Source organism: Cynocephalus volans, chromosome 17 (genome assembly GCF_027409185.1).
Source record: "Cynocephalus volans isolate mCynVol1 chromosome 17, mCynVol1.pri, whole genome shotgun sequence".
Taxonomy (NCBI): Eukaryota; Metazoa; Chordata; class Mammalia; order Dermoptera; family Cynocephalidae; genus Cynocephalus; species Cynocephalus volans.
The window spans coordinates 43,148,108-43,171,086 of NC_084476.1; the positions used below are offsets into that span (position 1 = coordinate 43,148,108).

At 52.7% G+C, this 22,979-nt stretch overlaps 1 protein-coding gene across 1 annotated transcript; it reads left to right on the forward strand.

Annotated features, from left to right (window-relative positions):
• Positions 1 to 8,088: 8,088 nt before the first annotated feature.
• On the forward strand, positions 8,089 to 14,073 carry AQP3 (aquaporin 3 (Gill blood group)). The gene is made up of 6 exons (XM_063082183.1): positions 8,089 to 8,219; positions 11,279 to 11,405; positions 11,763 to 11,900; positions 12,262 to 12,380; positions 12,713 to 12,930; positions 13,025 to 14,073. Exons 1-6 carry the CDS (start codon positions 8,112 to 8,114, stop codon positions 13,191 to 13,193), a joined length of 879 nt encoding a protein of 292 aa, XP_062938253.1. The 5' UTR covers positions 8,089 to 8,111; the 3' UTR covers positions 13,194 to 14,073.
• The last annotated feature ends 8,906 nt before the right edge of the window (positions 14,074 to 22,979 follow it).

Consider the following 22,979-nt stretch of genomic DNA (forward strand, 5'->3'; position numbering starts at 1 on the left):
CAGCTCTGGATTATTCCAGTGGGAGGAAGGGGTGGATCTGCCCCCAGGCAGGACTATAGCAGGTGGCTCTAAGAGGTGCAGACACAGGCCCAATTGGGAATGAGCCCTAACCCTGAGTCTCTCCCCATGTGGTCCTGGTAAGTCACTTCCTCTTTCTGGGCTCAGTTTTTCCGCCTATAGAATGGGCATGATAATGGCTTTGTCAGGGGCCCAGTGCCCAATGTGGCAAGGGAAGATGGCTGAGAAATCTAAGGAGCTGTCCTATCCCTTCCTGCAATCCCTGCTCCAGCTTGATGGCGGTGGGGGTGGGGATGAGAAAGGAAACCTCGGCTCTAATTTTAACCCCTCATGTTTTAGCTCAATCTGATTTCATATTTTGGGGGAAGTAAATGAGAAGGCTGGTATCCAAGATGACTCTTCCCTAGGCTCCTTTGCTCCAGCCCAGGATGATGCTTGTCTGGCCACTCAAGCCCCAGTCCACTGGGGCTCCAGAGTAGGGAGGGGTGGTGCTTAAGCTTAGCTCATGGGCCTGTGGGGGGAGTGTGAGGGATGGGTGGTTAGGAGCTGGAACCACAGGGGAAGGAAAGGAGAGAAGCCTGGCAGGAAGTCTTACACATGAGTAAGTGCGTACGGGATGATGTGGGTTACGCACCCGCATGGGTGTCCCTGCCTCTGCGGGCCTGTGTACTTAACTTTACAGGTTGACATAGGTGGGATGGGAGTCTATCTGATGTGTGGCTTGATTTGTCTTGTTCTGTGTGTGTGTTGAGAGGCATGCACACAACTGTTGGCACTAGTCTTTTTGTGTGTAAGTTTTCACTTCCAGATCTGGTTTGCTACAAAAGGGGAAACTGACTTTTTGGAGAGTGGTTCAGGAGAAAAAGCTCTCACATAGGAGGCAGGAACCCTGGATTCCTTCCTGTAACTTTAAATAAAGCTTTCCCCTTCTTGGGGTTTCAGTTTCTACTGTTCTAACAACCTCTATATGTAGTTCTACATTATATGTAGTTCAATTTAGTGAACTCTTGGAGTCCTCCTTTCTGGCTGTTATCAAACAACCTCTCTCTCTCTTTTTTTTTAAAGATGACCGGTAAGGGGATCTTAACCCTTGACTTGGTGTTGTCAGCACCACGCTCTCCCGAGTGAGCCACAGGTCAGCCCCATCAAACAACCTCTCTAAACCATAGTCTTTTTGGCTGAAGACGCTATTTTCCTCTGGCCAACTCCTTACTTTGGAGAAAAAGAGCAAGACCTCAAAGCCCAGGGTTCCATGTATTAGGTTACATTCAGTGAAGTGCAGAGGGCTGCTCAGTCTCTGACCCATTAAGTCAGATTTGGTCTAGCCAGGACCTCCTCCCATCAAGGATACATGTACCCTTCCCACCCACCAACATCCGGTACTCGCTTTGTGAGTCAAGGATTAATTCAGGTGACTGATAAGGGGGAGGGGAATCGTGCGGCACCTGAGTCACTGCTACCCTCTACAGGAAAGGCCAGTCTGCCCATGCCCCATGCTACAGAGAGGGAGGAGGAGGCATCTGAGACTGTCCCAGGGAATTAAGGGGAACTGGGAAGAGGAGTGTTCCAAACCTAGAGAGAGACTTCCTCTCATTTTAACTTTTGGGAAGTGGGTGGGGAGGATAGTTTCTCTGGTTTATATGGGGCCCAGAGAGGTGTCGGAACTTGTCTGGGGTCACACAGGGAGTTGGGTGGAACTACAGAGAATCTAGGCAATCTGTCTCCAGGCAAGCCACCTGCTGCTGAGCCTCGCTTTCCTGGGGCCACGGGGTGGGGTGGGGTGGGGTGCAGAGGAATAAAGTTATAGAGAGGCTTGAGCTGCAGATCTCTCCAATGGGGCAGGGGAGGAGGGAAAAGCCTGCACTCCTCTCTTGTTTTGGGCTGCCTGCTAGCCTTCCTCCTCTCCCTGTCCGAGCTGTTATCAGCAAGACCCAGAGGAGCAGGGTCAAGAATATGGGTAGGGAGTGAGAGTGTGAGCACTCTGGTCCACCTTAGCTCAGGCCTAAATCTCCTCTGTACCCTGTCCTGGGAGCTCCTAGTTATGTAAAAGATGGTCAGATACAGCATCCTGGCCTTTCCCCAATCCCTCACCACTATGCCTCCACCTCCATCTCCCAACATATGGGGTCTTCCTGGGGCTCAGTTCCCACTGACCGCAGGTCTAGAGACCCTCAGGAAGTCATTCCTGAAGTCTGATTGCAGAATTTCCTGCAGCCTGTCTCCTCTCCGGGATCTTTCCCCTGTGACTCTTCTTCCCTAGGGCTGGTCTCGGGTGACTGCCCTGTAATTAGCAGACTGGGCTGGGATGAGGAGAGAGTATTCCAGGGCTCACACACACCCATCACCTACAGGGTGAACCAGATGCAGAGGTTCCTTCTACCACCTTCTCCTCCCTTACCCTTGGATCACAGGCCCTACGTTTTTTGGGGGGAGGGGGAGCGGCTGGCCAATATGGGGATCCTAACCTTTGAACTTGGTGTTATCAACACTGCACTCTAACCAACTGAGCTAAACGGTCAGACTAGACCCTGTGCCCTTCAAAGAGCAATTGTCCTTCTGGCCCCCAGGCCCCACCTCAGGTTCAGGTTCCTGTCTACCTAATTCTGCCCACTTTCAACTTTTTCAAATTCTTAGCCACCTGCCCTCCTCACTCTGCCTCCAAAGTCCCAAATTCATCCCCTCCTCCCTCCCTCCAGCTATTGCCCTGCATCTGGCCACTTTTCTCCTCAGTGACCTCTTCCCAGGCCTCGGGCCTCAGTCTCTCCCCTTCCAACCCATCCTCCACTTGGCAGCTGGAGAGATCCTTCTAAATGGTAAATGGAGACCACGTCACTCCTGCTTAAAACCTTCAGGGCTCCCATTAGCTGCTGTTCTTAGTGTTGGAACACTTGTCAATTGTAATCTTATTCAGAACCTCCAAGTAAAATGGTTAAAATGCTGTGGTTAAAGCAGGAGATTTCCTCTTCCCACCTCCAGCTGCAGCAGTCCCTGTGAGAGCTTCCTCAGAGCCCTGGGACAGAGAGAAGCAGAACTCAAATATCTCTGCCCCCCTGGATGAGGTCCAGGCCCTTAGTGCAGAACCCAAGGCCCTTCCATACTACCCTTCTCCTTCCCTAGCTTCACTCCTGCTTCTCTATGACCAGGCAGACAACCATCCCTACTAGAACTGGTCCAGCAGTGTCACCTAGAAAACCCTCCACAAAATCCCCAGAAATGCTTTCTACTCCAGGACGCCCTCTCATTGCCCCAGCCCCAAAGATGCAATGCTCCATGTGCGTTTCCTGGCCACAGGGGCCAAGCTAATGCTGGGCCCTGGTTTGGGCCCCTTGGGAAGTCTGTGAGCTTTTCTTTCTTCCTTGACCTCTGGTCCTGACCCCTCATCCCCTAAAGCAACCCCATCCTGGTTTCAGAACCTGCCCTGCCAGTGAGAAGGGAGATGGGAATCGAAGAGGCTAGAGTCTCCAGGGATCTGATCCCTAAGGTGTGAACCAGAGCCCTCTAGATACCCTAGGTCTGTTCACAGTGATGGCCTAGTCTGTGTCAACTCCACGTCACTAACTCCCCTCCCCATGAGGCTGGCATGGGGAAGTCCCAAGTGTCCCGCAGTTTGTCTCCAGAACTCTCAACAGATCTCCATCTCCTATCTCTGGCTTTTAGAAATACTGGACCCACAGCCACGCCCAGACAGGCACACACGGATATGCACACAGATCCCCATGGACACACAGATGCACACATGGACCCTCACAGATACACCCACGCACACACAGCTAAGAATGCACATGGATGCACATGGATATTCACATGGGGAAATGCAGCTGTGATTAAGGGGGCAGCTTTCCTCCTGTGTAGACTGTGTGATACAGTTTTCAATGCCAGAAACATCCACAATCTTGCCCAATTCTTACAAAGACCCTGGAGGTGGCCTCCTTCAACCAAAACCTCCAGGTGACTGGTGAAGAAACTGAGACTTTGAGGGGTGGAGGAAGAGGCTGTCTAGGTCACCTGATTGGTCAGTGGCCAGACCAGGTATGGAGCTCAGATTCTGGGTCTGCAAGAGGACTCTGTCCCCATCAGCCTCATCCCTGTGACTCTGGGCCTTTCCTCAGCAAGAGATTCAGGCCTCTGTCCCATCCCTCTGCCTCCTTATGACCCTCTGCCGTCCTAACCCCTCAAAGGCTGCTGAGGACAGCTCAGGGACATCAGGGAGTAAACCCAGAGTCTCCAGAATACGGGTCAAAAGGTAGATTTTCTCAAGATCCAGATGGACATCTGGCTAGAGGTGCCCAAGGGGGGCAGTTTATCTTCATGGGCTCTCCACGATTTCACCTGTCTGGAGACGGGGGTTACTGTTTTGGCACAGGAGGAGGAGCTGCCTGCCCGCCCCCCAGTCTGGGGACGCTCATAATAGGGTGATTCATCTCTGCTTTCCACTCCCCATTCCAGTCCAGACCCAGCCCCCCACCCTCAAAGCCTGGAAGCAGGAGCAGTGTCCAACAGTAGCCTAAGAGTGGGGAACACTCTGGAAAAAGGGGTCAAGCATGGAGGGACTCGATGTGTTCCTGTGCCCTGACTCCCTGCTGTCTTTGTGCTTCAGACCTGTGGCTCCCTCATCCCTCTGCCCTCTTCACCATCCTCTCCATCAAACCCAGCTGGGTTTGAATCCCAGCTCAACACAGTGGCTGAGTGACCTTAGCAGGTGACTTCTCTCCAAACCTCACTTTTGTCATCTGTGAAATGAGGAAAATACACCCACATCTGTGTATCTTGTTCACGTTAACAGGTTTTTTCTGAGGTGGAAGGAAGTACTCTCTTAACTTGAAAATGTCTGTGTGTTTTGTTCTGCCTGCCCCTCCCCCAACCCACTCCAGTGCTCTGGAAGAGGTTAGGGGGTCAAGGGGGACTCTAGAGTGAGTTGCTTTCTATATCTCCACCCCAACCTCTCACTTGCTGATAGCAAGGCCCATGTCTCCTTTGCTGGTTCAGACTGCTCGCATTCAGGCAGAAAGAGTTTGGGGTCAGGAAATGAAGGGCGTGGTCCCCCCACCCCTTAAAGGGCCCCAACCAGCCCCTCTGACCCAGCAGGCTGGGACTTGCATCCTTAGCCCTTCCCTTGTCCGGGAACCCTCTCCCCCAGCTCTGACCTTAAAGGAGTCGCAGCCTCACACAGGGTGGATGGGTTGTCCAGGCCCCTTTCCTGCTCAGCCCTCCCTCCCAGGTGAGACACAGACCTTGCTCAAGAAACCCTGGGAGAAGGTGGGACCTCCTCATTTGCTTCCTCCCAGAGCTGCCAGGAGGGCTGGCTCCCAGCCTGCACTTAGCTCTGGCTTTCCTTCCCAAAGCAGAGTGAGCCCAGAGAACTCTGGGTAATCTGTGTAACTCAGAGGGCCAGGATCTCACCAAGCTCAGTCTCTTCTCTGTGAAGCCAGGCTTTCCTCTGCCTTCTGCTCCAGGGAGTGCCATTCACATTGACTGCAGTGACAATGATGCCTTCAGAGTTGCGCAATGAGGCAGTCCACTTCTGCCCGTGGGCAACCTGACACTTCTGTACAGGCAGGCATCCTCTGACTCTTCTCCATCCCACGTGACCCAAGGAGGGCTGGCAGGAATAAGGGGCCTTGGAAGGCACTGCATCCTTCCCTCTACTCCAGGCAGGGTCCTCTCAACCCCACTAAAAAACATGAAGACCTACCCATATCTTCTCAGCTTCCACCATAACCATTCCAATGTGTATGTGCATGTACATGTGTGAACACCCTAGCGGTAGAGGTGAATGAGTTTAGTGGGAGTATGGGGGTTGTGATCCCAAAGGTTGGGCCCAGATTGAGGGGGCAAGGGGAATTAAGGGAATTTACTAGTAGAATGGCTAGTAGAATGAGGGATAGGCAAGGGACTGTTCGCTGGAGGGGGTCACAAAGATGCTCTATGGTGAGCTGCAGCCCCAGAATCAGAGATAGGCACATATATACATGCCACATGGGTGAGTACATGTAGCTGCATGTGTGCATAAATGCGGCTTAACGTGAACAAGATATACAAATTCACAGTTCTGCATGATCTGCTTCCTCTGCATGCAGCCCATGTGAACACTTATGTGAGCTGAGTGCAAATGTGTGTGCAGGGGCCTTGCATGTGCTTGCTGATGGCAGAGCTGTGCCTGTTTTTATTTCGGTGGCTGGCTGGTACAGGGATTGAACCCTGGCCCTTGGTGTTATCAGCATCATGTTGTAACCAACTGAATTAGCTGGCCAGCCCCTGCCCCTATTTTTCTCCCCTGCTGTGGTTCTCAGCCCAGACTCAGCTGCAGCTGTCAGCAAGCCCAGGATGGGACAGGGTGAGGATGGGGTGCTATGGGTTGGGGTTCCCTGTTTTTTCTTTCAATGTTGAGCAGCCCCTTGCCAGTTCCTGCCCTGTGCTGCCTTTGCTGCCCCACTTGGAGCAGTTAGGGGCTGAGAAGCACACCACAGGGTGCGGAGAAGAGAGGGCAGCACGGCGCACGTGTTCCTCCACTCCCACAGTCTATGGTCTGGGCTCTGGCACCAGGAGTCTACGGTTCTGTCCTGAGTCACAGCTTGGCAGTGGGGCCAGCAGGCAGGTACTTGGCTATGGCTCCCTGATTCACCATGAGGCCTCCCAGCCTGTGGGGGCAGGGGTGGGGTGGGGTGCATCTCTTTGGGCCAAGAGCTGTGAGAGGCCTCGTGAGTGTGTTCCATGTACGTATGAGCCCATGGCCAGGTTCTCATATTAATGGGATCCCATGAGCATGTGAGCAGAGGTCACTGTCTGTAGACATGTGTGACTGCAAACTGTAGGGTATACGTGTGTGAGTGTGCATGTGTGTGTATGTGCCTGCATGTGTGAATCTACCCCACCTTTTTGGGCAGGAACCACCTCTGGGACTGGGAGCCCTCATTTCTGACAGCCATTCCTCCAGGAACAAGTCCCCAGGGCCTTTAGCCCACCTGGATTAAGTCCATCTGAAAAATGTGGTTTCTTCAGTTTCCCTTGGCAATGCTGCCATGGAGACTTGGAGTGAAGACATGTTCTTTGCTCTCAGTCCTGTGGGAGCAGGGCCCAGGCCTCCAGGCCTCAGTTTCCCGAATATTAAATGCAGCATAGAGACCAAGGTTGCCCATGATCCCCCTCAGATGCAGCTGACACCCCCACAGTTTAGCTAGCTCAGTCTCTTAAAGGGACAGATTTTGCCTTGACCAGGGATTAGCCAGATGGCAGAGGAGAGGGGTAAAAATGGCTGGCAAGCATGTGGCATGTGGCATGTCAGGACAACTGAAGCTTGGCCTCTGGAGCCATGTGAGCGATGCTCAATTAACCCAGCCATGTTCAACAGGCATGTGCACAAGCATAAGGAATGCCCAGCAAGTGTGATCGGGCACACAGGACATACACCATGTATGAACATAGCTGACCAGGACATGCAACAGGAGACATGTACTCACAGAACAAGGAGACGGGCCCATGAGCTCTGGTGGGACTCAGCACATGTGTTCTGTGAGCCCATGGTCTGGTCTGGACTGTGAGGTGGTCTTCTCTCACTTGGGTCCACAGCCTCCTCCCTTCAGCCCCCTGATGGAGGAACTGCTAGGTCCAGTCATCCAGGAGAGCAGGGGCCAGTTCCTTTCCTTTTTGAATGGTCTTCCCATCCCCATGGTGGTGGGATGACCGTAGGGCTCCCTGTGCGCGGGCAGGGAGTTCTCTTTTCTTTGACAGCCCCATTCTGCCCAGCCATGGCTCTGCACACTGCCTACCCTCCCCCCATTGGCTCTCGGATCCCTCTAATCCTGTCTCAGCCCTTATGATACCCCCTCCCCTAGGTGCCCTCCGAGGGCCACCCACCCTCAGAGTTCCTCACCCCCATGTCCCCCGACCTTCCTCACCAGCTCTCCCCACCCTGCGTCCCCACCAACCTCCCCAGGCTGGGGGTGGGCGGACGCCCGCTCGGCCGCGCGCCAGGCTCGGCGGGCGGGGCTGCGGGGCGGGCGGGGCAGTGCCTCCCGCGCTGCTATAAAGGGCGCCACCGGAGCTGGAGGACACCGCTCGCTGCGCCCGCCGCCCTCCTGCCGCCTGCCCCCGCCATGGGTCGACAGAAGGAACTGGTGTCCCGCTGCGGGGAGATGCTCCACATCCGCTACCGGCTGCTTCGCCAGGCGCTGGCCGAGTGCCTGGGGACCCTCATCCTCGTGGTGAGTGGAGGGAGCCGGGGGAAGTCCTCTGTCTCCAGCACCCGCAGTCCCCAATCCCTCTGTTCACTGGAGGGGCTGTGCTTTTTAAGACCCGCCTTCCACCTTCCCCCATGCTTAACCCAGGAGGATCAAGCTGACCCCCAAAGCCTCTTTCCCATAGTTCTAACCCCGTCTCTGACAGCTCTGACTCTTGCCAGAATGACAGCTGTTACTCCCCAACGACAGATCTGATTCTTTACTTTCCACCCATGACCCAGCCCACAGGCTGGGTTCCCAGAGTCCCAAGCCTTGGGAGGCAGTGGGGGCAGAGGAAATGGGCCCCCCTTAGGTTATTTGGGTCCTGAGTATTTGGCCTCTAATGAATAATTAAGGCTCAGAAAGTTCAAAAATTGCAGTGAAGTGAGGACAGTTTGCCACAGGTCAGGGCAGAGGGTGGAGGCCACACCAGGCTGTAAACAGCAAAGTGGGAAGAAAGGAAGACCCTGAAGATAGGAGGTTGTGGAAGGAAGGTGGTGTCTCTGCCTCTTGCCAAGTGACTCCCAGACTCTATCAATTGCACAGACAGGTGTTGTCAGCTTCTGTGCAGTTTCTGGCACTTTGAGTTACTCCCCAGACTCTCAGTTACTCTGGGTTCTCTGAGTGAGATACTTCCCCTGCCTGGGTTACTCCTTAGTCCCCTTTACTACTTGGTTACACCAGTTTTGCACCAGGTTGTTCCTGGGTGACTCTGTTTGCACTTCTTGGGTCTGGTGGATATACCAGTTATAGTTTCTATTTCCTATCCCAGTTACTCTGATTTTCAGCTGCTCATGTGGTTACACCTGTTTTCTTCTGGGTTGCTTCTGGGTTCAGTTGCTCCATTGCAAGGGGTGGGTTACTCTGTTTCTGCCCCAGTCCCAGCTCTAGGTAATACAGACCAGCCAGCCCTTGGTGGACTAGGAATCTTAAGTAGGAGCAAGTAGGGCTGGGGAACACCCGCCCCACATGGATGTGTGTTGGGGGTAGGCTCTATGGGGAGAGGAGGGCTGAGACTCACCTCTGGCTTAGAAGAACAGAAAGGGGGAGAACCAGGTGAGGCATTTTATCCACAGCCCCTTATAAGACTAGTGGCCCTTGTAGTTGTCCCTACCCCCTCTTGTCCATCAGTGCCAAGAAGGGAGTGGGAGGAGGCATTTATCACCCTTCTGCCCTGGAGCCCCCTCTCTATCTGATTTATCTGATTTATGAGTCCAGCCACCTGTTCTACAGCAGCCATGACAGGGAGGGTGTCTTCCATTTTCAGAGAGGGGCAGCCTCATCCCCTCTCAAGTCTCAGTTCGCTTCCCCCCCAAAAGGAGCAGTCAGGCCTCATGCTGAGCTCAAGGATCATTTGGCTTATCCCAGACCACAAAAGGAGGGTGTTACATTTGTGGAGAAGGCTTTCAGGTTCAGGTGGATGTGAGGCGTTGGGTATCAGTGAAAAGGAGAACCACAAAGGCTGCCCAAACAGAAGGGGCAGGACTGAGCGTGCCCCCAGTGGTAGATGAAGGCCTGCGTGTATACTTCTGTATGTTGGGGTCCTAGAGCCTGTGGTAGCAGAATGATGATTGGCTTTGGGGTTAGGGCGAGAGTTGGGGGCTGGCCAAGAACCCAGGACATAGGGTGGGGGAGGAAGAGGAAGATTAGCCCCAAGGTGGTGAAACTGGCTTTGACAGCTCCTCCCTCCAAGGCCTCCTGGGATGGTGCCAGGTCTGGGCCTCAAGCCGGCAGGGAACTGAGGCCAGGGTCTGCCAAGTGGGGCAGGATGTCCCAGACCTCCACAGCCTGTCCCCATGCCCCCCATACACACCCAGTCTCTGATCTTTGCCCTCACCTGCCTGCACACCTTTGTCCTGCATCACTGCAGCTGGCTTCCCCACTATTTCTTGGTCTTTCTGAAGTATGATAAACAAAATCCTTAACAACCCAGTGCAACAGGCACTGACCCATCAGGATGGACACTTCATACTTAGCACAGGTGCTGGTAACTGCGTGATGTTGATAAAACCTTTAGTTATGGACAGATGGCAGAGGAGACCCGGAGCAGGAGCTGGAGCAGCTTTGAGGGACACTCAGGAAGCTCAGGGCAACAGTTATTTACAGCTGGTACAGAAGTATTTTCAGAGGGCTGCCTGGTTAGCTCAGCTGGTTAGAGCGTGGTATTATAACACTAAGGTCAAGGGTTTGGAACCCCGTACTGGCCAGCTGCAAAAAATAAAAAATAAAAAAAAGAGAAGTATTTTCACATTTAAACAAGAGGAAGAGACGTACAGTACAGTCTGTACTTGCAAAACATCAGAGACCTTAGTCCCCTTTAATCACCCCCATCCCTGGCAGAAAGTTTAGAACCAATCTCCCTATTTCCACTGCCCTGGGTCCTGGACTGGGGAAAGTGAGAGGAGCCACTCAGATCTCCATCTTTAGGACCTCCAAATTTGAGTGGGAAACTTGGACCCCTGAGGGCAGAGAGGTCAGGGCAGGTGGAGAGAGGAGGCTCTGGGACAGGGACAAGGAGGATGACAGTGCAGAGAGGGGGACACGATGAGGGCTGGGGCTCTGACATTCTAGATTCAGATGTAGATTCAACTTTACTTCTGGCATTTCCTCTATTTACCGTACCACCTGGGCTCTGCTTTGGGGCAGCTGGGGGATAAGTAAGACCCTTCCCACCTCCATGCGTCAGGCCTGAAGGGCTGGGGGAGAAACTGCTAATATGAAAGCTGTTCCCCTACACCTGCTCCTGCTGGGATTCAAGAAAAATCATGCAGGTGGTTCAACCATCTTCTAGGGTCCCAGTCACAGACCCTGCTTCCAGTCTTTTCCATAGGGCCTGTATATTAGAGTTGGGACATGGGGGGTAGGGGTACATGTCTCCTTTTTCTGGGGAGTGCAATTGCAGCAGAAGGGGTTCAGGTTGGATTCTAGGAAGGACCTTGAGCCCTCTCAGGAGTGACAGTGGAGGTTGCTGGCTTCATGCCTTCCTTTTGGAGTGAGAGTTGCTGGTCCACACACTCCCTCCCTTGTTCTGTTTCCTGACACAGATGTTTGGCTGTGGCTCCGTGGCCCAGGTTGTGCTCAGCCGGGGCACCCACGGTGGTTTCCTCACCATCAACCTGGCCTTCGGCTTTGCTGTCACTCTGGGCATCCTCATCGCTGGCCAGGTCTCCGGTAAGGCCTTAACCCCACCCTCCGTCCTTGCGCCTCAACAGCATTCCCACCAGGTGTTCCACTGTGGAATGGGGTGGGTGGAGGACATTCCCAAGGGCAAATCATAGCTACGGCCTCAGCTTTGGGACCTTGGGAGAGGAGGGTGGAGAAGGGACTTCACACTTAGAACCTTCGACTCTCACTTTGGAATCAGAGATTATCAGAGTTGGCCTGTTACATAGTCCAACCACCATCTTTTACTCAAAACTCTTCCCTGTACCCCTTCTTGCTTGGCACATTGGGGGCAATATGAAGGGAGCCCTGGCCTCCCCACTGTGGCAGGTTGTAGCTAATAGGTCCCATCTCCCCTCTGCCTAGGGGCCCACCTAAACCCGGCTGTGACCTTTGCCATGTGCTTTTTGGCACGTGAGCCCTGGATCAAGCTGCCCATCTACACCCTGGCTCAGACGCTGGGAGCCTTCTTGGGTGCTGGGATCATTTTTGGACTGTATTATGGTAAGCATTCCCCACCCTTCCCTCCTACTCTGCTCTGCCCCCTCCCTCTGCTTGGGACCTGCTGGCACCAGGCCTTTCAATGACAGACTGCTGGGCCTGCCCAGGCCCCGGGCTCATGACTCACTCATTCACGCACAGGCCCAAGGTGGGGGGCACGAGGGAAAAGAAACGAGTTGGGCAACAACAGAGTCTCAGGCCCTCCACCCCACCCCACTCCACCCCTCTGCCTCCAGAGTCATACAGCAGTGATTATACTCACCCATGACTCCTGGGGGCGGGGGGACAGGGAGGGCCCAGCCTGAGAGGGGAGGCTGGGCGCAGGCCTCTGCCCTTACGCACTGTGGGTCTAATCTGTCACCAGATGCAATCTGGAGTTTCGCTGACAACCAGCTTGTAGTCTCGGGCCCCAATGGCACAGCTGGCATCTTTGCCACCTACCCCTCTGGACACTTGGACATGGTCAATGGCTTCTTCGACCAGGTATGGGCTGGGAACATGTGAGGGGAAACAGGGAGGAGGACCAGGCTGCCCTGGTTGCTCATGGGCTGGCTGGGGGACAGAACTCCTTGGCTACAGCAGGGTTTCTCAATTTGTGGGGACACCTGCATCAGAATATGGTAGCAGGTACCTATAAAACATGCATCTCCCCAGCGGATTCTTATGCACTCAAACATTCTAGCACCACTGCTTTAGAAAGCAGAGTGTGGAGATGACAGAGTCTAAGAGCTAGACGGAAGGCAGAGGACCCAAGGAGGGATTGATTGGCAGGGGCTCAGGGAGCTGCTCCTCACCCTGTTCTCCCTACTCCCCAGTTCATAGGCACAGCCGCCCTCATTGTGTGTGTGCTGGCCATTGTTGACCCTTACAACAACCCTGTCCCCCGTGGTCTGGAGGCCTTCACTGTGGGCCTGGTGGTCCTGGTCATTGGCACCTCCATGGGCTTCAACTCTGGCTACGCTGTCAACCCTGCCCGGGACTTTGGCCCCCGCCTTTTCACTGCCATCGCTGGCTGGGGCTCTGAAGTCTTCACGTGAGTCCAGCCCTCACCCAGCTTATCCCAGCCTACCTCCCCTCTGCCCTGCCCCACCTGCCCCTGACCACGTTTTTCTGTGTCTGTTCTCCAGGACCGGCCGGTACTGGTGGTGGGTGCCCATTATCTCTCCACTCCTGGGCTCCATTGCAGGTGTCTTTGTGTACCAGATCATGATCGGCTGCCACCTAGAGCAGCCCCCACCCTCCACAGAGCAGGAGAATGTGAAACTGGCCCATGTGAAGCACAAGGAGCAGATGTGAGTGGGCAGGGGTCATCCCCCCACTGCCCTCGGCCTTGAGCATACGCTGACTGTGTAGGGGCCACTCCCTAGAAGCCCTCTTCAGGATCCCCCACCCAGGCTAAGAAGCTCCCTATCTACCCTCACCCCACTGGACAGCCCCCTGCAGGATTTCCACTGGACCCTGCCCATAGTGGACCTTAGGCCACTGCCCTTAAGTGGGACATGGAATAGGGCCAGTACATCCTTTTTTCTCCCAAAAGGAGGGAATGGGCAGCAGGCATGTGTGTGTGTTATGTGTGTGCACATGTGTGCATGTGCAAATGTGTGCAGATATTCAGGGAAGATATTTGCCCAGATATTTAGAGCAAGGGACCAAGCAGAAAGGATTCTAGCTGTGGGGGAAGCCCAGAGAAGGAGGTAGGTGACGTATTCATCTGTGAGTGAGGGAAGTGTCAGGGTGTGCATGTTTCAGGGGCTCCGTATGCAGGAAGGTCCAGATATACGTGTTTCTGAGCGAGTGTGTGTGCGTGTGCACCCTTTTCTCTAAGCGGGCGCTTCTATAGGCTTTTGGTAGTTAGGGTGGACATGGGTAGGGCCGGAGGGAGGGGCTGCAGCTCAGGTGTGGAGCGCTGGTTATACCTAAGAGCTGTGAAACATGCTTCTGTCATAATGTAAGCATGAGGGGGTGGGTAAAGTCCAGGTCGTAAGTTTCATGTTTGCTTTGTTTTTTGTTTTGTTTTGTTTTGTTTTTGTTTTAAAAAATATCTGTAACATATGTTACAGTCTTAGGGATAGGGGTTGGAAGACCTCACTTTAAAGAGTCCTCACTCCTTTAATCCTACACTCAACAATGTACTCTTTTGTCTTTTATAAAAAAACAATAAAATGTATGCCCAAAACTGTCAGTTGTGCAAATATCTTCCTACCTGCTCTGCTGCTTTTCTGGGGCCCGTTGAGGAGCTTCACAGTATTGGGCCACAATTACTCGGGGTGCCCAGGTCAGTGTCTAAATCTGGTCAGGTCCCCTGGGGATCACACTCTAGCACTGCGAGGGTGGGCAGGGGTCAGTCACACAGAGAGGTTAGAGAGCCTCTTCACCAAGCCTCTCAGTGGTCCCAAACTTGCCCCCAAGCTTCCATCCTTCTGGGCACCCTCAGCACAATAAATGGCATCTTCTCCCTAATCCCTGCACCCACACATCACCCCAGGAAGGCAAGCTTGAGCCCCAGGCAGAGCTGCCCAAAGGGGAGAACTGCTGCTCAAGAGGGAGTGCGTTCCCTGTTGCTAGAGACCCATTAGACCGGAACCTGTATTGTCCTCTGTTCAGCCTCCATCACTCCCACCTGTTGGAGTGAGCAGGCCTGAAGCCATGGCGGGACCTAAAATCACATGAGCTCTAAATGATTTTTAAAAGACTCTTGGCACGCATTTCTCTGAGTTCCCTCTTTTCCCACGGTCATTTGGTATTTCGGACCTTGGTTATGGGGCAAGATGACATTATTTACATGAATGTAAAGTTTTCCAGCCAGCCTGAAGCTGCAGACTTGCACATACCGTCCAGGCCCTGAGATAAGGATGGGAGCAGAAACCAGATGGAGTCTCGGTGAGACCTCGCACCTGACTCATAGGCATGAAGCCCTCACTGCTCACGTGCCCCTCCCGCCTGCTTTTCATTTCCCACATTCCATTCCCTCATCCCCCTCTTTAAAAACCCCTCAGTAAACCTGAGTCTTTGAGATGGCTTTAGCCTGGACAGTCTCCTTCAAGTTTACCGGAGAGATAGTTAGGCAAACATCTCTCCTTAGGTCACTGGTATTCCTGAATAAAAGCTGACTTCCATTTTCACCAACATTTGACTTTTGAGTTGTTTGCTTTTGTCTGGAGGCAGGCAGCTGGACCTGTGAGATCAATATCAATTTTGGGGAGCCTCACCAGGAGCTGAGTGTACCCTGTAACACACCCAGACCTCAGCCACAGGCCCCTTAGCAGCCTCGTGCCTCCAGGCCTGCCCCAATCAGTCCACACAGCAACCAGTGGGATCTTTCTGAAACTTCTGCTGGAAGTGGGGCTCTTTCCATGGCTCTCCCTGCCCATTCAAAGAGAGTCCAAAACCCTCCATCCGACATTCAGGCCGTCGAGGACCCAGCCTTTGTTCCTACCCATTTCCTTGCAATGCTCTATCCACCCCCAGACCGGAACCCCACACCAGCCTAAATAAGTAAATAAATGAGAAGCACAAAATTATAAAGGGAAAAAAAAGTTCTCCTGATCTGCTTTAATGCCTCTTCCTCCAGGAAGTCGTCCTCACTCCCCCACTCTTCCACCATCTTCTAGTCAGCTGTCCAAGCCCCAAGACCACAGCTGTGTTTGTCCCCATCTCCCCCTCTGCTTCTCCCCTCAGCCTGAGGCACCCCTGTCTGTGCCCGGTAAGGCAGGGGTTGCAGCAAGGGGCTTGGCACTCCTGAGCCCAGGAAGCTCTTCTCATTTTCTCTTTCCTTACCAGATTCTTCTCAAGTTTCACTCGGAATACAAGGGAGGGTGTCCCAAGCCCTCTTGCAGAGTTAACCCTATGGGAGCCAGAGGATCCCTGGGACCAGCAGGAGAATTGTGGTTTTTAGAGGCTAAGCCAGGAGAAATATGATTTTTAGAGGTTTAGCCAACTCTTGCTCCCCAACCTTCACAGATGGCGAGGCTGTGGCCCAGAGAGGGTGGGTGACAAATGAAGGGTCACACAGCCAGGACTCTGCTTGGGGAGGTGGGGGTGGGAGATGGCAATTCCACCTCAGGTCTCTACCCCTTCCTTGTCCCCAGCTCCCAAGAGGTGTGTCTGGAATGTCGGAGGGACCTAAGCCAGAGGGAGTGTCTCCTTCCCAGGCCCCCAGGGGGAGGAAGGGCAGACCCTGGGAGAACATGGCTGCTGAGTTTCATTCCAGCCAGACGGTCCCACCTTTTGTGCCCCCACCCTGCGGTCCTTCCTAGCATGTCTTATGCCCTTCTGTCAATCCTTTCTCTGTAATCCTGCTGTTGGCCCTCACTAGTCAGCCCAAGGGTGGTGGAAGGCCTTCTGGTGCAGTGATTAACAGGTAGTCAAAGCTGGATTCCAGGCCCAGCTTGGCCTCTCTCTAGCTGTGTGACCCTTGAGTGGTCCTATTCTTTCCCCAACCTCAGTTTCCATATCCGTGAATCTGGGGATAATGAGAAGAGGAAATAATGGAAGATAATTTAATTCAGAAAAAGAACTTAACACAGTGACCGGCTGGTTGGTAAATACTCAATAAATGTCATCTCATGATTTTTCTTACAGAATTAGAGATGGGGGGTGAGGCAGAGGTGGAGCAATGGGGGGTGGAGGAGGGATGCCGAAGGCGTTTTTTTTTAAAGGTCATTGGAACTGGCGGGTTGCTCACTTGGTTAGAGTGTGGTACTGATAAAGGTCATTGAATTCAACATCCTCTTCCTCCTCAGACTCCTTCCACGGATTCTAAACTTCCCGAGAGAGGGGAGGGAGGAGGAGTGGGGGCGATGGTTGGCAGTACCCTGACTTTAGAAGGCTCTTGAGAGAGATGGGGGCAGTACACTGGTACACAGGCAGAGGAGCACGCAGCAAGGGAACATGCTGGATTCAGGGTTAGACCATGTGAGGAAAAGTCAAGCCTGGCCAGCAGCAGGAGCAGCAGGTCAGGGCAGGGCTGGTAGGGACGTGAGCTGTGCAGCAGCTGTGGGAGCCCTCCAGCAGCGGAGGGAACCTCCAAACCTCCCCACCTCACCTCCAGACTGTGCCTTCCATCAGCAAGTTCTAGAAAGAAAATTTTTCACCTCCTTTAGAAAAGTGTCTTCTCTCATTTCAGGTAATCCATTTTCTGTAGTGGACATGAAGGGAGAATTGCCCCATGGGACGGTAGCCATATGCCAGGCCTCACCTCTGTCCCTTTTTGCTATGCTGAGTCCTTTCCACAGCCCACTTTGGAGGAGCCTGTGTTTTCTTAAAGTTCTGACTTGCTTGGATTGAAATCAGCCTTCCTGAAACTTGAGCTTGGTTCCTGTTTCTTTGTGTGCCTGCTCTGGGTGTGTGCACAGGTGCAAGTGTGCCTTTCTCAGTGTTTCTCAGTGTTCCTGTCTTTCTTCTAGTATATCTAGTTATGTCTCTGTGGGTCTGAGCCTGTGGATGACCATGTCTCTGTCTCTTTCCATGTCTCTGTCACTACCTGACTTTGTGTCTGGGTCTTTCTTTGTGTACCTCTAAGTGGGTATCCTGTGTACTCAGAGCACAGCTCTATATGTACCTCTGAGCCCATCTCTCAGTGTACCGGAGCATGTGTGTGGGTGTCCTTTGAGCATCATTTCTGCAGGAACTCAGTGCATATCTCTGTGCATACCTACAGTGACTCTCCTGCCAGCCCCTTCCCGCTTGTCTTACCCCAGGGCATTCCTCCTCCTTAATGCCTGCTAATGAGCTCCCTCCTTCTTGCTAACTCTTACACCTTGATTTTGCTTTTAGAAAACTTGGGTGGGGCACCCCTAGGCCTGGGGAAACATGGGTGGGGTAGAGTTGGGTGGGGTGGGAAGGGTAGAAGAGGGACTACTCCACCCAGTACAGGCAGAGACCCCAGAGGCCAGAGACAGCCCAGTCACCTAAGGAAGGGTCTGAGAAAGTGTGGCCTAAGCAGGCCTTGAGCCTCCTCATTGGGAAGAGGGAGTCTGTCCAAAGGAAGGAGATACTGAGACACCAGATCCCTCAGGGAGATGGAAAAGGGGCTTGCTGGGAGACACCTCGGAGTCCTAAGAGGGCAGAGAAATGGGTGTGTCTGCCCAGCAGCTGGTGGTGGCCTCCTCAGGGACTCAGGGCCTCTACACCCGGGACTTTAGCCTTTGGTGCTAGGTTTATTTGAGGAAGGGAGAGGGTGGCAGTAGGAATAAAAAGGCGCTATCTGGTCTGGGCACCTTGGCTGTGGAGGGTGCTGAGAGAGACCACCTCCTCTTTGTGTAAAGGAGAAACTGAGGCCCAGAGTTTCACATAGGACCACAGCGCAGTGCAGCAGAGCCTGGACCAGAGCCCAGCCTTTTCAACCCCTTCCCCAGATAGCATTTGGTAATACCTCAGGGAGCAGGACTCTGGATCCAGATTGCCTGGGTTCCAAATCAGCCCTGACCAGCCATAGGACCTTGGGCAGATGGATGTCTCTGTTTGCCCCAGATCCAATCTCTATCCTGTTCTGTGCCCCAGAAGGCTAATCTCTATTGGCTGCATCACCTAGGCCCTTTTGCCCTCTGGCTTCCAGTTGGGTTTGGCAGGTGGGAGGCATAGCTAGGAAATCAGAGGGCAGAGAGGGTAGGGGTATTCATGCCTTTTTTAGGGCTCCAGCTTGTCCTGTGTTCCAGAACACTGCTCTCTCCTCTTGCCTCTTTTGGCTGAGGGGCCAAGGGGGTAATGGCTGCCTGTGTTGTTAATCCCCAGGCCATCCCTTGTTGGTCCTGTGACACTGCCACCACTTCTATAAATAGTCCCTTCCTAAGTTCTCTTCAGTGAAGCTCGCTGATGATGCTACCTGTTCCTGCTGGATCCCTGACTGATTTCATCTCTCTGTGCTTTAGTTTCTTCGCCTGTAAAATGGGGATAGTAGTAGTATCTGCCTCATTAGGTTGCATGAGGTAAGGATTATACGAATTAACATATGTATCAGAACAATACAGATGTAGCATTAAGTGCCGTGGAAGTGGAGACTGACGATGATGATGATGTGTCCTGTGAGCTCCCTGTGTACTGTGGGGAGGGAAAGTGTGAAGCCAGGCTTGGAAGTGAGTTGCCTTATTCCCCAGGGTCATCTCCTTCAGCTTCAGGAGCTTGGAGCTTCCATGGAGCCCCAGTCAGCCTGGGAATGTAGCCTCAATCCCTCCAACTTTTTTTTGCAGCTGGCCTGTACAGAGATCGAACCATGGACCTTGGTGTTATCAGCACCATGCTCTAACCAACTGAGCTAACTGGCCAGCCCAATCCTTCTGACTTAAGTGGAGTCAGCTTTCCTGGAAAGGCTAGGGTCAGGGGAGATAGAAGCCAGAGCCCTTTCCCACCCTGCCTCTTCTCCAGAAAACTCAGGCTCCCAAGAAAGGGAGAGCTGGGTACCCATCAACTTGTGGGGCCCAGGGGATCTGGTAGGGGTTGAAAGTGGTTGTGATGAATTAGGGGTTCAAAGGGTAGTGTAGGGCTGGCCCATGGCTCACTTGGGAGAGGGTGGGGCTAATAACACCAAGGCCATGGGTTCGGATCCCTATATAGGGATGGCTAGTTGGCTCACTTGGGAGAGTGTGGTGCTGACAACACCAAGTCAAGGGTTAAGATCCCCTTACTGGTCATCTTTTTAAAAAACAAACAGAACCCCCTCCAAAAAAAAAACAAAGAGTAGTCTATCTGGGGTCAGGGAAGGAAGACAATCCCAGGGAGATTAAGGGCACAAGCAAAATCCTAATCTGTGTTTATTAATCGTGTTTCACAGCCTCCTATCAGGAAGTCCTTCCTAAGGTCTCACTGCCATCCCACTTTAGCTCTTCAAGAACAGGGCAGAAACCAGGACAATTACTGGGATTCTGGAAACCTTTTCTAGCTCTCACAAACACACTGGGAGTTCCAGCAGCTTTGGGAGGAAGAAAAGGGTCTGTGCCCCCTCCATCCCTGAATATAGCTAGAGGAAGTCTAAGGTGTACTAATGCGGGAGTCTTATGGGACAGCTGAGGTTGACAGTGGGGTGGGGTTATGAGTGGGTTGGAAGTGGATTAACCTGACCCCTCTAGCGGTCCCCCTCCCTCTACTGCCTTGGTCATACCTCCAGGTCAGCGTGAGATATGGTGTGGTGGGAAGAAGGGATGGGTGCTACCTTTCTTTGACTACTGAGATCTCTGGGATAAAAGCTAGACCAATCACCTTGACCACCTTCTCTGATCTTTTGCTTCTGGGAAGCTATTTTGGGACACTCCTGCTGCTCTGTAGCCTCTGCCTTTTTTGGAAGCTCCTGTGAAGAGCGATAGGCTCTTATCAGACTTCCCCACTGTTCTCAGAGCTAGTGAGGCCCAGCTGGGAGAGGCTGGGGGAGGAGAGAAAGGACTCTGGGAGCCCTGATAATCATCTGGACATGGTCCACTTCTCATTTCCATAGAGATGCTCCCCCCCATAGCCGAGGAGGCACCTGGAACGTACGGCCACCACCCTCATCCTTCACCTCTCTGCTCAGGGTCACTGCCGGGGCTGGGCTGAAAACTGGTTGAGGACGGGGAGGAGGTTTTCTGGTCTGATGGAGAGACAGGCTGCGTGCCCCAGTCTGAGGGAGCTCTTTCCCAGTACAGGTAAACTTTAGAGGGGGAATCCCCAGTTCCATGTCAGGGGTGGGGAGGGGAGAGTGACCCCTGGCCTGTGGACATAGTCTTCCCTTTATTGGACTAATGGTTTACAGCTTGAGCCACCTCTGGCTCTTGGAGATGTATGTGCACCCACATACACATGAGCGTGTGTCTGCGATGACTGATGAAGGACTGAGGGTGTGCACATGCTCACACAGACACATTTACACCCCACTCACTCACTCACTGGCACTCACTGACAGGCACACTCACTGCACATTCAGCCCCTCTACATTCACTCATGCCCACTCATGCCCTGGCATCGACTCTCACTCATTCACACACTCACACACTCAAACACACATGCACTCACGCGCTTCCACATCCACAGGCTTACACACACACCTACACTCCACGCCGAGCAATTACACACACTCTTACAGTCATACATGCTCAAGTACAGTCAGGTGCACTCACACGCAAATGAATACTTACCTACACTCCTGCTTGTGGGGGGCCGGAAGCCACACATCTGTGCACTGAGTCTGACAGGCTGGAAGCAGCGTGTGTGGGTAAGTGCAGGATGGGGGTGAACAGGAGGGGTGTGAAACTTCAGACAGGTCACTGGGGTCAGGACATGGGTTTGGGAAGTCTTCATGTTTTGAGGTCACAACCCAGATTTTCAGAGCAAGGGGTCAGGAAACAGGAGGTCCGAAGACTGTGACTGAGAGTCCCAGTGCCTGGCCAGGACACACACTAGCAGTCAACATATACTTGCTGAATAAGCAAACAGCAGGCTTGACTAAAACTCCTGATTTCCAACAGGTAGAGCTGCCTGTCTGTCTCACAGAAGTTTAGAAACCTAGGCAGCAGGAAAGTTAGGGCCATCTCACCCTTGGAAGTCAACCAGTCCACACCTTCACTGCCATTCTACAGGGCAGGAGGCTGTCTCAATTACAGGTGACTTGCACGAAGCTACTGGGTAAGGCAGTGGTCAGTCCAGGCAGGCTTGGGTCCCCAGTCTCAGGGTACATCTTCTAAGCCCGGGGACATCTAACTACAGAGAGAAGCCTCAGCAGGTCCAGTTGCCTGGGGTTGAACAAAAAGTAACTGTGCTGTCCCAGGGGTTTGGGCTCTTGCCGGGAAAGAGAGCGACCTGTAGGGATCCCTTGAAGTGTGAAGGATCAAGACTAGGTGGCGCTCTGCAAAAGGGCTTCTGGAAAGGTCTCATGTGTAAAATAGTACCTTCTGGCCTTTCTGTCAGAGGGATTGGGTTTAATTCATTCATTTGTGTGTTCTTTCTTTCTTTTTTTTTTTAAAGATGACCAGTAAGGGGATCTTAACCCTTGACTTGGTTTTGTCAGCACCACGCTCTCCTAAGTGAGCTAACCGGCCATCCCTCTATAGGGATCCGAACCCATGGCCTTGATGTTATCAGCACCACACTCTCCCAAGTGAGCCACGGGCCGGCCCTTATTTGTTTATTATTTCATCAAATGTTTATTGAGCACCTTTTTATGCCAGGATGTGGTAGGTACCAGGAATACTATGATGAACAAGATATGAACAACAATATCAGGTAGGAAGCATCTGGATGCAAATAAGAGGAAATCTGACTCAATGTAGCTTGGGCAACAATGGTAATTCACTGGCTCATGTAACTGAAAAATCTAGAGGAAAACTTCAGATGAGGCTTGGTCCAGCATTCAGGTCTTTTCTGTCTCTTCTCTTCCTTCTGTGATGTCAGCGTCTACCAAGGCTGACTCCTTTTGTGGCTCTGAGAGAGACAGCAGGGCCGGCCCATGGCTCACTTGGGAGAGTGCGGTGCTGATAACACCAAGGCCACGGGTTCGGATCCCTATATAGGGATGGCCGGTTAGCTCACTTGGGAAAGCATGGTGCTGACAACACCAATTCAAGGGTTAAGATCCCCTTACTGGTCATCTTTAAAAAAAAAAAGACAGCTGACAGTAGCTTTCAGGCTACATGCTTACTTGTTAATGTACAGCATGGAAGAGAAAATATCTTTGTCACAGACAGTCCAGCAAACACCCTGAGGTGCACTCTTATTGAACCAGCTTGGTCACATGCCCATCCCTGAGTCACGAGGATGACGTGACTTAATTGGATTAGCCTAAGTCACATGCCTCACCTCTGGCCCCAAGAGAGGTGTCAGATCCCTCTGAACAAAATGGAAACTGAGGACTGTTAGGAAAGGGGAAACCAGACCCTACCACATAGTTCCTACCTTCATGGAACTTAAAGTCTAATTAGTGGAGGAGACTGCAAATACAATCAATGAGAGGAAACTGGGAATTTGGACATTTTACCAGAACAAATCATTTACACAGGGCTGGCTACATCATTTTCAGGGCTTAGTGCAAAATGAAAATTCAGGCTCCTTGTTTAAAAATTGTTTAGAAGTTCAAGACAACAGCAGCATTAAATCAAGTGTGGGGCCCTTCTAAGGCCCAGG